The 18,679-nt window shown below is 45.4% G+C and overlaps 2 protein-coding genes across 2 annotated transcripts in view; one reads left to right on the top strand and one right to left on the bottom strand.

Annotated features, from left to right (window-relative positions):
* mea1 (male-enhanced antigen 1) overlaps window positions 1-18,679 on the top strand; it is a 272,028-nt gene that overhangs the window by 245,054 nt on the left and 8,295 nt on the right. The gene's annotated exons all lie outside the window — the stretch shown is intronic.
* On the bottom strand, window positions 3,762-14,732 carry lrrc73 (leucine rich repeat containing 73; the record flags this gene model as incomplete). The annotated part of the gene is made up of 6 exons (XM_083987781.1): window positions 3,762-3,832; window positions 7,069-7,342; window positions 9,733-9,833; window positions 10,048-10,170; window positions 12,959-13,119; window positions 14,461-14,732. 6 exons carry the CDS (start codon window positions 14,730-14,732, stop codon window positions 3,762-3,764), a joined length of 1,002 nt encoding a protein of 333 aa, XP_083843907.1.

An 18,679-nucleotide genomic window follows, 5' to 3' on the forward strand; every position in this document is an offset into this window, starting at 1 on the left:
ATTGGAGAAGTGTGGCGTGCTGTTGTCCAGAACTGTGCTGACCGGGCTGACAAAAGAAAACATCCTGATGTGTCATTGTTGCTAAAAGAGTGGGAAAAGTTAAAGATCAAAGACTCTGTGTTGTACCGAATCAGTAACCCACCCAACAAACCAGTTCGCCAGCAACTGTTGCTCCCCCAAGAGTTCAGAGAGACTGTTCTTCGGTCATTGCATGACCAGTCGGGCCACCTCGGGTTTGATAAGACCTATGGCCTGATACGAGAGAGGTTTTACTGGCCTCGTATGAAAACCCAGGTTGAAAAGTACTGTAAAAACTGTCCCAGGTGTATTCAGAGGAAAACATTGCCAAAAAGAGCTGCTGAGTTGTCACATCTTAACAGTGAGGGACCGATGGATCTCATCTGTATGGATTTTCTAACAATTGAGCCTGACTCCAGAAACATCTGTAATGTGCTTGTAGTTACAGATCACTACACACGCTATGCACAAGCGTTTGCAACCAAGGATCAAAAGGCGTCTACAGTCGCTAAAGTTCTGTGGGAACAGTATTTTGTCCACTATGGTCTACCAAAGAGAGTGCACTCGGATCAAGGCCGGGATTTTGAGAGTCGCCTCATTCATGAACTGTTGAGTATGCTTGGCATAAAGAAAACTAGAACCACACCCTACCACCCTCAGGGCGACCCACAGCCTGAGAGGTTCAATAGAACTTTGCTCGACATGCTCGGTACTCTTGAGATACAGGACAAAAGTAAATGGAGCCGATACCTCAGTCATCTTGTGCACGCGTACAATTGCACGCTAAATGAGTCAACAGGCCACTCGCCATATTTTCTTATGTTCGGCCGAGAAGCTAGGTTGCCAGTAGATGTGGCATTTGGAGTCTCAAGTGATGGTACCTCCACCAAATCCTATTTGAGATATGTGAAAAACATGAAACGAGAGCTACAGACTGCCTATCAGCTGGCTGAGAGTGTGGCAAACAAGAAAAATGAAGGAAACAAGCAACGCTATGATCAAAGAGTTCGTTTCTGTCCTTTAGTCTCCGGTGACAGGGTTTTGATCCGAAACCTTGGACTACAAGGAAAAAACAAGCTAGCTGACCGCTGGAAAGCTACCCCATATGTTGTGGAGAGTCAACTTCCTGGTTTACCTGTCTTCAAGTTGAAGCCAGAGGATGGACAGGGCTCTGATAAAGTATTGCATCGAAATCACATTCTGCCTATCGGACAGGAAGTACAGCTGAGACTCGAAAAGAACAGAGATACACTCAAACCTAAAAGGAGAGCCAGCAAACGGCTCAAAGCAAAGAGAAATGAAAACTGTAACCTTTCTGACTTACCCACACCTGAGCATGATGACAAGATTGAGTCTACATCTGACTCAGAAGAAGATGAAATTGGTGTATGGTATAATTATCAGTCAGCACGAGAGTCAAGGGAACTAGAACCTCAGAAAGTTGATCAATCAGAACCTTTCAGTCTGGACGTGGATCTAGCTATCCATACAAGTAACTCAGAGACGCAAGAGGCTACAGCTGAGGAACCTGCAGCAGCTGGAGAAGATGAACCCTCAGTTCAAGATAAGCCTGCTGAAAGGACTGCTGAAGCCGAAAGAGACACTGAGACACAGACATTAGACGAACCAACTGAGACACAAATGATAGATGACACTGTTGTGAGACAAGACATAACAGAGAGCTCAGACGAGACAAGACGACCTCAGAGACTAAAGAGGGTCCCCACCAGACTAACCTATGACTTTCTAGGGAGACCAACGTCTATAGCAGTTAGTACCCATACTGCCTCCCTAGTTAAGGTTGATGATAAGGAAGTTGGTTTATTTATACCTCCTTTTAAGAGACACAAGAGCACTTTTTATAAGTGGATAGGTTAAAGGGATTGTGTACCCTGTTCATAACAAAATTATGTGGTTTATGATGTTATATATGTCATGAGGACATGACCATTTTTTTGGTGGGGGGAGAGTGTAGCGCCCTGCTATAAATAACATGTTATTTCATGTGCTTGGGTTTACGAATATTGCAGTATTGCCTGTTAAATTAGTTCTATGTTGAAATAAGATTGAATTAATACAGAGAAATTAATAAGTGCACTTCTTTTGGGTAAGGTACTAAAATGTCCCATGTTTTTCATGGTCTGTGAATGTCTCATGACGTTTCTGTTGTTTATTTGAGTAACCAGGTATCAGTCTGTTATTAGCCAATCCGTGCCTGTCAGAGATGAGTGTCAACTACCTACCGGATTCGGGAGGGGGTGGGACTAAACAAAGCGAGGAGACGAGGCTCGGGCTAGTAACAGGGAGAGACGAGGAAAAAGAGGGACAACACCATGGAAGAGTAGTTGTAAGCTATTTGAAACCGTGTAAAGTTACTGTGGTTACTAAAACTTTAAACTGGAAGGTCTGTTTGTATGTTGCCGGTACCAAATGTGGAAGTGAGCCGAGTTCAGAGCTGTTTCAGCCGGGAAATTGTACTGAGTGTCCGAGACGCCATTATCGTTGTGTATAGAGCTAGAGTTAGCCTCGTCCCTGCTAGCTGGAAGGAGACTGCGTGTGTGTGAGGGAGAAATGATTTGCGCCGTGTTTCCTGAGTGAGTATGAACACTGGTTGAACTGGTAACAATATGAAAATGTATGAGAACGAACAGTGAGTTTATTAGTGTTTTGAATTTATGCTTAGTGTATCTACGACCTACATGCCTGCCTGCCGGTTTGCCTGCCGCTGACCTGCTGCTGCTGTAGAGGGTGCTCGGGATTCCCGCTGTCGCCAGAGAGACTGCTGCTGCACGAGGACGTGTCAGCAGGACTAGTATTCTTCATCTCCTTTCACCTTACTCCTCTGAGCGAGAGTTTGAGGAAACTGTGGTTATCGTGAGTACTGAGAAACACTTTCACAAGGATACACGAGCTCCAACTCAACAAGCGCGCCAACGATATGGTACCATAACTGACTTACAAAACCCCGGGTGTTTATTTATTTTTCTATTTTATTTTGTGAGCTCAAAGGGTCACCAGGTCCAAAGTAAAGGGTGATTGCCTATGTTTTTCTGTGTAATAAACCCTTTTCCCTGTTGCAACGTGAAATTGCAGTCACAAATGTTTATTTGAATGTGGTGTATTAGGGCTATAGTGTGTTAAAGGTACATGCATGGGAGTATTAAAGTTAACACTAACAATGTAGCTATAAAATAAGCTAACCAGGCCTCTCTGCACCCTAGTCAGAGTCATATGCTCTAGATTAAGTTAACACATTACAAGGTTGATATTTTCGTGGACTCCCTCCAATTCAGCTCCCATGCTCGAGGTGTCATCAGGTAAGGGGTTTTACCATGACAATGCTGTAATAAAATAGGGTTGGTTGGGAGGGCTACAGAATAAATAGATCACCAGTAAATGATTGATTAATGATTAATGATTGATTAATGATTGATTAATGATTGATTAGCGGCCGACTGGGCGGAGCCTCATCAGAGGGAGGAAGTGAACACACCTGCTGGTCAAACACCTGTCTGTAAGTCACTTGGTGTGTTAAGGTTTTGTGCCGTCACTCACTCTATGTACAGGTGCTACATGGAACCATGCGGAGCATGTGATTGGCCGACGGCCGTCAGGTGACCCGACAGTCCAGAGAAGTGCAGTGCAGAGAAACAAACGGGAACATTCAAACCCCAACAGAAGAATAAACCAAGAGGAGGGAGTGAGAGTGGTTTAACAGGAAGTGGGAGTGTTTGTGGGAGGGGTCACATCTCAGTCTCAGCCAATAAGCTCTCACCTAGACCTGATGTCAGCAAGACCATCTGGGGGCCGGAGTCTGTGGGGTTAAAGAACAACACGTTTAGAGCTTCACGCCGCGGCCGAGGACCACAAGACACTACACATCATCTCTACAGCTCGGCCAATCACTGATCAGCCTACACATCATCATCTCTACAGCTCCTCCAATCACTGATCAGCCTACACATCATCATCTCTACAGCTCGTCCAATCACTGATCAGCCTACACATCATCATCTCTACAGCTCGGCCAATCACTGATCAGCCTACACATCATCATCTCTACAGCTCGGCCAATCACTGATCAGCCTACACATCATCATCTCTACAGCTCGGCCAATCACTGATCAGCCTACACATCATCATCTCTACAGCTCGGCCAATCACTGATCAGCATTTACATTGATTTCTTCCTCAGGTCGTTTTGGAACGAGTCCCTGGTTCAGGCTCAGTCAGCTGTTACTTAGCAACATGACATCAGAGCTCAGGTTCAGTCAGCTGTTACTTAGCAACATGACATCAGAGCTCAGGTTCAGTCAGCTGTTACTTAGCAACATGACATCAGAGCTCAGGTTCAGTCAGCTGTTACTTAGCAACATGACATCAGAGCTCAGACTCCGCCTCTACGCCGACGACGCTCCGCCGAATGTTCCCAAATAACGTCTGTCAGACCTGAACTGGGTCAGAACCGTCTCTGCAGGTGGAGTGATGTCAACTGAAGCTGACACCACTCTGAGCTAGCTTAGCTTAGCTTAGCCTAGTTTAGCTTAGCATGAAGACTGGAAGTTGCTATGATACGTTTTAAACTCATTTTTTACTGAGATTACACAACATATTAGAGTATCTCTACTCCCTGTCTTTATGCTAAACTAAGCTAAACTAAACTTAGCTTGGCTGATGATCATCAGATAAACTTAGCTTAGCCTAGTTTAATTTAGCTTAGTTTAGCATAAAGACTGGAAACCGTTAAGACACGTTTTAAACTCATTTTTGCTCAGATTAAACATGTTCCTACAGAGACAGACTCAGAGTATCTCTTCTTTCTGCTAAACTAAACTTAGCTTAGCTGATGATCAGCTGATAAACGTATCTTAGCCTAGTTTAGCTTAGCATAAAGACTGGAAACTGCTATGTGCTATGTTTTAAACTCACCTTTTGCTCAGATTAAACATGTTCCTATGTGATGTTTACATTCAGACAGAACCAGACAGTCCTCATGAAAAGCTAAGCCAAGCTAGGCTAAACTAAGCTAAGCTAAGCTAAGCTAAGCTAAGCTAGGCTAAGCTAAGCTAAGCTAAGCAGCTAATGCCTGTAGTTTCATATTCATGCCGTCGGTCAGATCCTGAAATCAATCTAAAAACTGATCTGGGAAACTTTTGAATATGTACAAGATATTTAGAACAAGAAGCCTCAGTGTTTCCTCTGAGTCCTCATTCAGCTTATGGACCAGGACCGGGACCGGGACCGGGACCAGAACCAGGACCAGGTCCAGGACCAGGACCAGGACCAGGACCTGGACCAGGACCAGGACCAGGTCCAGAGCTTTAAGAGCTGAGTTGGACTCTCAGAGGAAGCACGGAGCTCCAGAGGGAGTATTGATGAATATTCCTATAAATATTGGTGATCGGTACAGAGGGTTCTGGAACTGGGACCAGATAAAAACCAGTTGGACCAGTTCTACACGGAGTCGGTTACTATAGGAACACAAAACCTCCTACTGTCACTGGGACACCTAACACCACAGAACCAGTTTATACTGGACCCAACTGGGACAGAACCTGGTTAAAGGATAATTTCCGTTGTTTACAACCTGGACCTTATTTCTATCATAAAACTTTGGTGTCATTCCAAGTGGTTGTGATGAAATGAGCTCCAGCCGAGAGGCGCGTATATCCATATAATGGAGTCTACAGGGCAGCAGAATGCAGCCTCTAAATAACACATTATCTGCAGAGAAACTCCTTCATTTCACCAATATTTAGTTGTGATAGGCTAGTGCTATTCCCCTCTGAGTCCGGGGTTAGCTGTTATCAACATCCGGGGTCTGTAGGTTGACCTACTGACCTCTGACCTGGATGATGTCATCTCTGAGCTTGTTGCTACCGCTAATGCTACGGTTGGTTTCTGCGTGTTTCTGACTTGTCAGAACAAAATGAGCAGCTGGATGAAGTTCAGCTTCCACAGGCTTCCTCTCCTCAACCTGGACTCACTAAAGCTCCGGCTAGTTGAGATAAAAATGGACCCGAATGCCGAAGCAGAATGATTATTATCAGAATGAGCCGCGCGGCGCTCAGAGATGACATCATCCAGGTCAGAGGTCAGCAGGTCAACCTACAGACCCCGGATGTTGATAACAGCTAAAGGCCAATTTATGCTCAACGTTAACTACGCATACGGATACGGACGGAGCCTTTCGTCCGTACTCTGCGTTCATTTCGTCCGTTTTTCGTCCGTTACTTTCCACAAAGCTTACAGATACGCACCAAACGGAGCAGCACCACCGGAAACCGTGGGCGCGGTGTTGCTGTCACTAGCCGATACGGAGCCTCGATCCAGTGTGAGACAGAAGAAGAAGAAGACATGATGGCTGAACGAGGGGAAAAAAATCTCCGTCCTCCAGCTGTGATTAATTTAACGGCCTTACCGACCACCGCATCACATAACGAGTCCGTTTTCTTCTTTTATTTATTATGTACATTATCAAGATCTCCTCCGTAGTCGCCATGTTTGTTGTCATAAACTTTTGACTCTGAGCTGCCCCCTAGTGGATGTATTGGATAACATCCATGCACGTTAAGGACGCATGGAAGTATGTGGGCAGGGACGGTAACAACGTTTGAAACGGACGCATACAATTATGTTCGTAAGTGGAGCATAAATGAGCCTTAACCCCGGACTCAGAGGGGAATAGCACTAGCCTATCATAACTAAATATTGGTGAAATGAACAAGTTTTGCGGCGGATAATGTGTTATTTAGAGGCTGCATTGCGCTGCCCCGTGTTCTCGCATTATACAGATATACGCGCCGCTCCAGTGGGGCTAATTTTCGTCAAAACGACTCCAAATGACACCAAAGTTATCTGGGGGAGGAAATGATCGGATTTTATGATAGAAATAAGGTCCAGGTTGTAAAAAACTGAAATTATCCTTTAATACTGGACCCAACTGGGTCAGAACCAGGCCAGTGTTGGGTCGACTGTATGGAGGGTCAACAGGGGCAACGGGGACAGGAAGTGGGGCAGTCTGTGGGGGAGGGGGGGGTCAGCCCTTACTGCTGTGGGGGAGCCAGGTAGGGGGCTGGTACTTGTCTCTGATTGGTTGGTACTTGTCTCTGATTGGCTGGTACTTGTCTCTGATTGGCAGCAGGGCCCGGCTGTGGGCGGGGCCTGGCTGGCGGGTGGGCGGGGCCTCCTTGTCCTCGTCCTCCTCCTCGGCCTCAGACAGCAGGTCGCAGATCTGCTGCTGCAGCTCCGGGCTGATGTCGTTCTCCGCCAGGACCAGAACCCGCAGACTGGTCGGGTAGTTCTCCACCATGTCCAGGAACACCTGCACACACACACACACACACACACACCTGGTTCAGTCAGATGGACACAACATAAAACATCTGGGCTCTGAAACCACTCCCTCATTCCCTCCTCCCTGACCGAATCTCCTTGTTGTTTACATTCTACTTCCTGGTAGAAAACCAGCTGTAATGTGAATGAGATCAATAGTAACGAACGAGAGTTTGGCTATATATCATATTTTTCACGCCCTATCACCGTTTAGACAAATCTGAAATGATTGAAGAAACATTACTATTTCTGTGTGTGTGTTTAGTGTTGCTATGTGTTGTATTTATTCAGTTTGGGGGAATCACAGTGTCTAGAAAGCAGCAGTGGCTCAGCTGACAGGGACAGCTAACGGTAGCTAAGCTAACGGCGGTAGCTAAGCTAACAGCAGCTAAGCTAACGGCGGTAGCTAAGCTAATGGCGGCAGCTAAGCTAACAGCAGCAGCTAAGCTAACAGCAGGACGTCAGCTGTTAAAACCCTCCCGTTGTGGGACACGACATGAAACTACTCCAGTTAGCTCAGTCATGTTGGAACTCAGATATCCGCTGGAGAAAATATTTTTTCATGGAGCGTTTATTGAGTCACTGAGTTATTAAAGTTAAACAGGTAGCTAACCGTTAGCCCGGCTAATCTCTGATAACCATGACTAATTACAAAAATGTGCACACAGAAATAGTAATGTTTGTCCAATCATTGGTTTTATAAACTTTACAAACATCAGATTAGTCTAAACGGTGATATAGTGACATGAAAAAGTAGATAGTGAAACTCTCGTCTGTCACTATTGTTCTCATGCTGGTTTTCTACCAGGAAGTAGTTGTAAACAACAAGGAGATTCGTTCTACGTATATAGTGACTCACTGGTCAAATGAAAAACACTTTGGGAATCACTGAACATTCGGACGCCACTACAACATGGCGTGGTCACTATAGTGGTTAGGGAGGGATTTCTGACACAGCTCTGATAATAATAATAAAACTGCTGACAGTTCTGGTTCTGGTTCTGGTTCCTCCAGACTTAAAGAGGAACTAAACCCCCAAACCACTTTTTTCTGCTGAAAACAAATATATTTGGGTATAAGGTAGTGTTTTCAGTTGATTCTGGTCCAACTTTTGACATTTTAGTCAAAATATTTCAATCTGGTGTATTTTGTAGTAAAAATGCAGTGTGACTGCCCTCTATGGGTTGAAACACGGCTATTACAATCTAATTTTCCTATTGGCTGAGATGGAGGCAGATGACGCTTTGGAGGCAGCTTTCGTCACCGGCCACCAGCTCCCCGACCAATCAGCACCGGCTGCTGCCTGCCGCTAACGGTTGCTAGGCACTCTAGCTGCTCTGCTGCGGCTAACGGCTGCTAACAGCTGCCTGAACGGAATCGTTAGTGCGGCCGGCGCTAACGAGCCGTTAACGAGCTAACGAGCCGGCGGATCAGCTGTAGATGCTGTGTCAGGGCTCCTAGTAGTGTCCACGCTACTAGTGCTGTTAGTAGCTCGTTAGTAGCTCGTTAGCGCTAGCAGAAGTGTCGATGTGTGTTTATTACTTTTTTTTCTCTTTTGTGTGATTTCGCGGGTGTCAATGGGGCGCAGGGGAGGGGGAGGGGGGATCGGAGAGTGCTCCTGAGTCCCGCCCATAATCAAGGCATTTTTTGAATTTCAAGCTTAGAGCACGTCATCCAAAAATGAGGGGTTTAGTTCCCCTTTAAGTTCTCCCATCGATCCACTAAGAGTTCAGTCCATTATCCTCCACTTCCTGTTCAGCCTTTTAAAGTGTTAACATGATGTCATCATGTTTTTATTTATAGTAACGACATCATTCTGTCTGGCCAGCACCGGCTGGTTCAAGGTTTCTGGTTCTACTTTGTTCAATAAACTTATTGATTATAGATATAATTATTGTTGTTGTTATTGTTGAGATGAGTGATGTAAAGGTCCAGAACCAGAACCAGAACCTCCTGGAATAAACAGATGTTCAGGTCGGTGTCGCCCCCTGGTGGACCGACACAGGAACTGACAGAGAGGAGGAGGAGGAGGAGGAGGAGGAAGAAGAGGAGGAGGAGGAGGAGGAAGAAGAAGAAGTTGAGGAGGAGGAGGAAGAGGAGGAGGAGGAAGAAGAGGAAGAAGAAGAGGAGGAGGAGGAGGAGGAAGAAGAAGTTGAGGAGGAGGAGGAAGAGGAGGAAGAAGAAGAGGAGGAGGAGGAAGAAGAGGAAGAGGAGGAGGAGGAAGAAGAAGAGGAAGAAGAAGAGGAGGAGGAGGAGGAGGAAGAGGAGGATGAGGAAGAGGAGGAGGAGGAGGAGGAAGAAGAAGAGGAGGAAGAGGAGGAAGAAGAGGAGGAAGAAGAAGAAGAGGAGGAGGAGCTCTGAGCTCTGTGATTGGCCGACCTGTGCTGATTGGTTGGTCAGTCCGGTTCCCTCCAGGTCCAACACCTCCAGGGTCCGGCTGGACGCCACGGCAACCGCCAGCATCCCAGCAATCTGGTCGCCTAGAGACAGAACCAGATCAATCAGAACTGATCATGTGATGAACAGGAAGCTGATGGTTGGTCATGGTTTTTAGAATAAAAGCCCTCCTCCTCCCCCTCCCTCTCCCCCTCCTCCTCCTCCTCCCCCTCCTCCTCCTCCCCCTCCTCCTCCTCCTCCTCCTCCTCCTCCCCCTCCTCCTCCTCCTCCTCCTCCTCCTCCTCCTCCTCCTCCTACCCAGAGGGTTGTAGTCCAGGTTGAGCACGCGGAGCTGAGAGCTGTGAGCCACCGCGATGGAGAGACGAGCCCACGCCTTAGAGCTGATCCCCGGGTTGGCTGAGAGGGTCAGCTCCCTCAGACCTGCACACACACACACACACACACACACACACACACACACACACACACACACACACACACACACACACACACACACACTATGCTGAATTTATATCTGTAATGACCATTCATGACCATCTGACCATTGTTGTGAGGTCAGACACACCTGGATTAATCAGTTGGTCCAATAATGTAAGACAGAAATAAACCAGCTAGCTTATTTCAGGAAGTAGTGGAGCTGTGCATAAAGCCCATTACAATAGAGAGCCGAAGCGGAAGCAGCCCCATGGGTCCTCAAATCGAAAAAAGTCTCCATACAAATGAACGAGAGTCCAAGATTTATTTCGTGATCCGTTTGAATTGTGCCATGAGAAAAAACTCTGTCCTCTACCTGTTTAAAACATCACGTTTCATGAAGAGAAATCAGCAGTTTATCATAAAACGACAACAGAAGAATGTTTTTAGTGTGAAGACGCTCTACGGACTACAGATCTGTGTCCCACAAAAAATACGTCACCAACTGACACGGGAAAGGAAGGACGCCATGTGGTCGCCATGGTGACGTCACTACGCCACCTGGAGTCTTTCCCGTTACGGACTCTTCGGAATTTTATTTTACAATAGTTTTACAACAAACTGCTGATTTCTCTTCATGAAACGTGATGTTTTAAACAGGTAGAGGACTGAGTTTTTTCTCATGGCGCAATTCAAACGGATCATGAAATAAAACTTTCAGTCCCGTTCACTCACATGGAGACTTTTTTCGAATTGAGGACCCATGGTGACGTTACTTCCTGCTTCTGCTTCGGGACTCTATACTCTGCTCCCTCTGTTTACACTTGTAACCCTTTTCCACTAGAGCGACTCGGTTCTGGTTCTCCTCCTCCTCCAGCCCCCCCCCCCCCTCTCTGGTACCTGGTGCCTGGTTGTGTTCTGGTTCCACGTGATACTAAACGTGACTTCACTTTATTCTATAACTGGTTGTTATAGAATAAAGCGACTGGACTGAGCTGTGATGGAGAAGGACCTGAACCTGAGTGTTTCCCCTAGTAGCTCTTCTGCTCTTCTGTCTGACTGTGTGTTCACACCAGAAGCTTCCAAAGCCTCAAAACACTGGAAGTCAATTCATTTTCAATGAGCCGGCGACACTGAGCGACCAGAGCATCAACTGGCCTCGCCGCGCTTCCAAAGCTTCTAAAGCTTCACCAGATGAGAAGTTGAGCCCTGGTAATTAGCTATGACGCGGTTCGGCGACAACCTGTCAGAATAGAGACGTCCTGGGGCGGTGCGTGGTGCAGTGGTTAAGGCGGCCGCCCCATGTAGAGGCTACAGTCCTCACCGCAGGCGTCCCCGGTTCGATTACCGCGTCGGGCAGACCTTTCCTGCATGTCATTCCCCCTCTCTCTGCCTCCCCCTTTCCTGTCTATCTCACTATGTGCTATCAAATAAAAAGAAAGCAAAAAACGTGGACGTGACGAGCGACCAAAGCGGCTGAAAAAATGTGCCGCTTTTGAAGCTGTCTTGTCTGAAGCACAACCTCAAGCTGCAAGTGTAATTAGGGCCACGGGCTACTTCGGCTCTCTATGGGACCTCAACTCTGAAAAAGTCTCCATGTGAGTGAACGGGACTGAAAGTTTTATTTCGTGATCCGATTGAATTGCGCCATTAGAATAAACTCTGTCCTCTACCTGTTTAAAACATCACGGTTCATGAAGAGAAATCAGCAGTTTGTTGTAAAACTATTGTAGAATAAAACTCCTTAGAATCCGTAACCATAGAGACTCCAGGTGGCGTAGTGACGTCACCATGGCGACCACATGGCGTCCTTCCTTTCCCGTGTCAGTTGGTGACACCAGATCTGTAGTCACACTAAATACATTCTTCTGTTGCCGTGACAACAAACTGCTGATTTCTCTGGTGTTTTAAAGAGGTAGAGGACAGAGAGTTTTATCATCACACTAGAAATAAAACTTTGACTCCCGTTCACTCACATGGAGACTTTTTCAGAGTTGAGTTCCCATGGCGACGTTACTTCCTGCCTCCGCTTAGGCTCTCTATTGTATCCACCACTTTATTTTCCCATGATCCATTGCGTCACACCGCAACGGAAGTCGGTTTTCAACTTCCGTTTCACTCCGTATAGTAGCATTCTAGTGAGCGGCTAACTGGTAGCGTTAGCCACCGGTTCTAGCAAGCGGCTAACTGGTAGCGTTAGCCACCAGTTCTAGCGAGAAGCTAACTGGTAGCCTAGCGTTAGCCATCGGTGTAGGTACCAAATGTGGGGGCTCCGGGCTGCCAAAACCGCCCTGACTAATCTGATGTTTGTGAAGTCTATAAAACTAATTATTGGACAAACATTACTATTTCTGTGTGCACGTTTTTGTAATTAGTCATGATTATCGTAGTTGTTAGCTTAGCTGCTGCTGACAGCTAACAGCAGCAGCAGCTAAGCTAACACCAGGACGTCAGCTGTTAAAACCCTCCCGTTGTGGGACACAACATGAAACTACTCCAGTTAGCTCAGTCATGTTGGAACTAGGATATCCGCTGGAGAAAATATTTATTTCATGGGCCGTTTATTGAGTAATTTAAGACACTGCTAACGGCTAACGGCTAACAGCTAACGGTTAGCCCAGCTTATCTAAAATGACCACTTGGCGACTGAGTTTAACTTCATATCGCTAACCGCCAGCTAACCGCCACATGCCGTCACTTCTCCTACCTCGTGACTGTGACTATACCTGCGTTCCGTTCACGTGTGTGTGTGTGTGTGTGTGTGTGTGTGTGTGTGTGTGTGTGTGCGTGCTACCTGACTTGGCGCCGTCCGGCGGCAGCATTCCTCCAATCAGAGCGAGCGCCTCGTCTCCCAGCATGCAGTCTCCCAGGTCCAGACTGACCAGCGCCGGGTGCGTCGACAGCGCCGCGTTCAGCGCCACCAGGCCGGCGTCCAGCAGCGGGTTGCCATGGAGACTGCAGACACACACACACACACACACACAGACAGGTGGTGGGTGAGGGGGCGTGGCCTCCCGGGTCAGGTGACCTTTGTGGGCGGCGGCGGTGTGAGATTATTATTTTGATCGCAGTTTTGACCATTAGTAGCCTATATGGGTCTTGGCATCCTTGTTGTGTAGTGATTCAATGTAGCAGCGGCTAATGTATTTTAAAGGGACAACGAGGGGGCGAGCCGACCAGCGTTTCTTTACTTTCGGTTTCGTGGCGAGTCATGAGAATAACGCCGCCGAATCTCCGTTTATGGTGGGAACTACGACGGTATGTGATCGTCTTCCAACCTCTGACTTTAATTCTTGATGAATGAAAACATGAGTCTGTCTTGCACCGGTCAAAGAATTTCACGGTGCGGAGGCTCATAAATGTAGTGTGGAAACACTTCGCTTTTACAAAACTCCTCGTTGTCCCTTTAAGTGTTTGTCTTGGATGTTGTGTTTTGTATGTGTAGGCTATGTATTAAGTATGTGTTTTCTGTATGTATTTTTGTTTTTATGTATTAATGTGTTGTGTGTTAAAGGGATAGTTCAACATTTTGGCAATTTGGCCCATTACCATAATCCCTATAGTCATAGCAGTAGGTTTGTTACCTTTAATTGTCGGTGCAAGCTATTTTTAGAACGGCGGAGCAGAGCCGTGAGCTGCTCAGAGCTACGCTACGGAGGCTCATTATGGGATTTCTTGGTTTCCCTCATCATCAAACTCATCAAATACACAATCCAACAACTCCACAACGCTCTGGTGGACAAGTTGTGACCTGCACATTCACCACGCTATGAGATAATAACACAACGTTACCACACAGAGTTGTTTTAGAGGGAAATTCATGCAAAACCGCTGATGCGCGTTGCCTTCAGGGACAGTTTTTCATCATCAGTCTCTGTATTTCCCTCTAAAACAACTCTGTGTGGTAACGTTGTGTTATTATCTCATAGCGTGGTGAATGTGCAGCTCACAACTTGTCCACCAGAGCGTTGTGGAGTTGTTGGATTGTGTATTTGATGAGTTTGATGAGGGAAACCAAGAAATCCCATAATGAGCCTCCGTAGCGTATCTCTGAGCAGCTCACGGCTCTGCTCCACCGTTCTAAAAACAGCTTGCACCGACAATTAAAGGTAACGAACCTACTGCTATGACTATAGGGATTATGGCAATGGGCCAATTTGCCAAAATGTTGAACTGTCCCTTTAATGGTTTGTATTTGTCATTTATTCTGATGAAAAGACCCCAGGAAGAAGAACAGCTAGCTGCTGTGTGGCTAAAGCTAACGGGGATGTAAATAAATAAACCAAACCAACTCACAACAGCGTCTGCAGCGAGCGGTTGCAGCGCAGCGCGTCGGCCAGGTGGCGCGTGCGTCCGGCGCTGGCGACCACGCCCAGGTTGAGGTTGAGCTGCGCCAGCGAGCGCGACTCGCCGACGCTGCGGCAGACCCGCGCAAAGTCTCTGTCGGAGAGCTGGCAGCCGCGCACGCTGAGCAGCCGCACGCCGTCCTCCAGCACAGACTCACACATGTCCGTCACCTCGGCCGGGGACAGCAGCTCGCCCGTGATCTGGATGGAGGCGGGAAGCATGGCGCCGCCGCCGCGGGGAGGGGCCGTCCGTCACAACCAGAGGCCACGCCCCCTACAGGTGGACAACAATGACATCATCACTTCCTGCTACTTCATTTTGTCATGGTAACACAATACCAGTGGTGGACAGTAACGGAGTAAATTTACTTGAGTAGGCTACTGTACTTAAAGGGATAGTATCATTTTTTTAAAGTGTGGTTGTATGATCTACAAATAGCCCCTAGAAGACTCTCTGCACTCCTCCCGTTAGCAACGCCAGCCCATAATAGCCCTGCCCAGAGATTTACAACATACAGTGTTGTGAACAGACCCAAAGAAACGGCCTATTTTCACGGCCTGAAAGAGGTTTTACCTGAAAAAAAAAATACACAGTTCCATTGTTCACTATAATATAATTTTTTCCAGCCCTTCAAAGTGCAGGAAAAACACAGTTTTTATCTGGACCGAACCAACTCACGTATCCCTCCGCCCAGGGTTAGCGCCCGCCGATCAGCAGTTGGTTAGGTCCAAATAAAAACTGTGTTTTTTCTGAACTTTGAAGGGCTGGAAAAAATTATATTATAGTGAACAATGGAACTGTGTATTTTTTTTTCACATAAAACCTCTTTTAGGCCGTGAAAATAGGCCGTTTCTTTGGGTCTGTTCACAACACTGTATGTTGTAAATCTCTGGGCAGGACTATTATGGGCTGGCGTTGCTAACGGGAGGAGTGCAGAGAGTCTTCTACTGCAATTAAAGTACTTAGGGGCTATTTGGAGATCATACAACCGCACTTTAAAAAAAATGATACTATCCCTTTAAGTACCTTTAAAAGCAAGTACTTTTGTACTCTTACTGGAGTAACATGTCGACTGAGATACTTTTACTTGTAACAAAGTAAATTTTGACCAGTAGTATTTGTACTGGGGTGTAGTACTCTGACTCTGTCCATCTCTGTACAGTAGGCTACTAAAGAAAACCCTCACGCTGTGTCGCCTAGCAACAGAGCCTGACCAGGAGTCATGGTAACGACCTGTGGACTGGTCGTTTCCAAGGTGACGGCGCTTCACGGCAACATCAGAAACATAAAGTATTGATTATAGTGATTATTGATGCTGTTATTGATCAGCTGATGATCAGATCAGTCAATCAATCGATCGGTTGACTGAGTCGAGAAAGAAACTGATCAGGTTTTTTTATCTGCTGTTTCTGAACTTATTGATCACCTATTGATCTTTATTCACCTGTCACCTGCTGTCGATACAGAAACTTTCACCACAGACAATAGATCAATAAATCTACAGATCAATACATCCATAGATCAGAGGACAGTCCGACAGATCAATAGTAAGAGAACTAATGGAGAAGATCAATGATTGATCAGTTTCCTCCCTCTGATCAATACTTCTACTTCCTGTCATCTGACTTCAAAGAAAACTGATCAGTGTGATCAATTATTAATAAGTTCTGATAAAAGCGGAAACAGCTGATCAGTGTTCACACATCAACCTGATCAATAATCGACCAATCAAAGGCATCGATCAGTAACAGCAGGTTTAATAATAATAATAATCAATAACGAGCTCAGGCTGCTACAGGAAGGTAATCAATTAACCTGATAAATGATCGATCAGCTCACGCGGGGGGGATGATGAGGACTCTCACACGCTGACGTCATCGCTCGTGCCTCTGATCCCGCCGCAGGCCACGCGCCGGTTCCTCTGATCCACCGCGACGAGCATCAGAGGGGATCGATCATCGATCAGCGATCAGCGGCGGATCGATCGGTCGGTTCGATCAGCGGAGGGACACGAGCAGCTGTCGGAGGAGCGCGAGGACGCAGTCCGGTGTGTGTGTCGGTGTGGGCTCGTGCTGCAGGTGACCGTTACTATAGAGATACAGAGAGGGGAGGGGGGAGGAGGGAGAGGGAGAGGGAGGGATCACTCCGACTGGTTTACTGAGACCAAACACAGAGCCGAGAGGGAGGGAAGGAGGGAGGGAGGGAAGGAAGGAAGGAAGGAAGGAAGGAAGGAAGACAGGCAACAAACAACTACAATAATAAAGATAAGTCGTAACGTTCAGTATTAAACATTACATTGCGTCACAATAAATAAAATACCTGTAATAAGCTTTAGTCAGGGAAATCCTTTTGGAATGTTATTCTTATGGATATTAATTGGCACAAGGCTTGTTCCTTTAAAATTCCTTCAGTTTGTGGAGTAATTATGTGGAATAGTTTGGTCGAAAACATTAGAAATGGTAACAGCCTAAGTGAGTTTAAAAGAATGTTTAAACAACAGATGTTTGATGAGTACAGTAGGGAAGATGGGGGTGGTTAAATTAAATTAAATTAAATTAAATTTAATAAATACATAAATAATATAGGACAAACGTAGGACTGTTGAGGGAGTTCGCAATGTTTTGTTGTTGTCTTACTACACAACCCATCTAAGATGTAGCCTATATTTCAAGATTCCTTGACATCGATAACAAACCTACCTTTTGTAAAGTTGAACTTGAAAGTGTAACTCATGTGTTTTATGGTTGTTCATATAGCAGAACATTCTGGAAAGAACTTGAGAACTATATATTATGTAAAACTAAACATAAAATCAACATTGAGGGGAAGAACATTATCACTTATTTTGATTTCCAAGAAAAGAAACAATGTAGGCTACTAAACCTTTGTATTTTATTGGGGAAATTTCATATCCATAAGAATTCTTCACCATCATTTAAATTGTTTTTGATTGAAGTTGATTATTATTTTATGTCTCTTAATTTAATTACAAATAAGAAATGTATATCAATAATGAACATACATTCAGAAATGTTCAACCAATAATCTGTCAACAATTATAATTATAATTCTTATGGGATACGAGCTCAGTCACCAAAATGTATTTTTCTTTTATTGTTAATTTGATTGTTTTACTGTCATATATCTGTAACTTTACTGTTGTAACGACTGTGAGCTGCAAAGACTGAAATGTTTGTTGCTACAACTTTCAATAAAGTTGAGGGAAAAAAAGAAGGAAAAAAAAGCTTTAGTCAGTTCACAGACATGAACATGGTGAGGAGATCAAATACAAAATCAATATTGGTTTATATCGATTTATTTTATATCATATTAATCAAATTTCATTTTATTATAATTTTTTCTTTTAATATAAACATTTAATGGAAATGTGTTAAAGCAGATATCAGTGGAATGTTTTTGTTAATATAAGTCCTAAATAGTCCTATTTTCCGTCAGCAATCACTTACATGAAGTATTTCAGCCTAAACACGAGTCTCTCCGTCACTCTGCTCTGCTGTAACCCGAGGAGAAAATTTTCCTTGTGGGATACAAGTGTTATCCAATGAGGAGAGAGAACGGCATGAAGGGCTGTGTGTGCAGCCAAGGGATGCGCGTGAATGTGGTGACGTAGCACGAGGACCAATTGATGCCTGACAAGGGCGGGGGCTGCTAACTCATGGTGCGTTCAAAGAAACTCGTACTTTGTGTTTTTCCTTCCTGTGAAGTCATACCAGTTCGATCTGGTACGAGTTCACGGGTCGGAAGTTACGAGTGGCCGTTATAGGGAACTTTCACAGACAACAGGATGGTAAAAACACGAGCTACGGGTTACCTGGAACGCTACCAAGTCGTAGTTGTGACTTGAAGCTGTAACTTACGGTTTCAAAAGCCTGCCTTGAACGCAGCATTAGCCGAAACGGCCGTGAAGCTGATATCTGCTTTAAAATAGAAAAGATGATGTTTAACTCCTTTATTCAGTTATTACTGATCATTTCTATAGATTACCTGAACATACACAGATACATCTATTGATTAGGTGTTTGTGTATGAACATTTACCAAAAAAATATCAAAGATTATCTATTGATAATTAAGAGGAGTCAACTTTTTTCCTCTTTTACTTTATGAACTTGAACGCACCACTTAATTCAATTCATCTCACAGATAAT

The sequence above is a fragment of the Trachurus trachurus genome (genome assembly GCF_905171665.1).
Source record: "Trachurus trachurus genome assembly, chromosome: 15".
Taxonomy (NCBI): domain Eukaryota; kingdom Metazoa; phylum Chordata; class Actinopteri; order Carangiformes; family Carangidae; genus Trachurus; species Trachurus trachurus.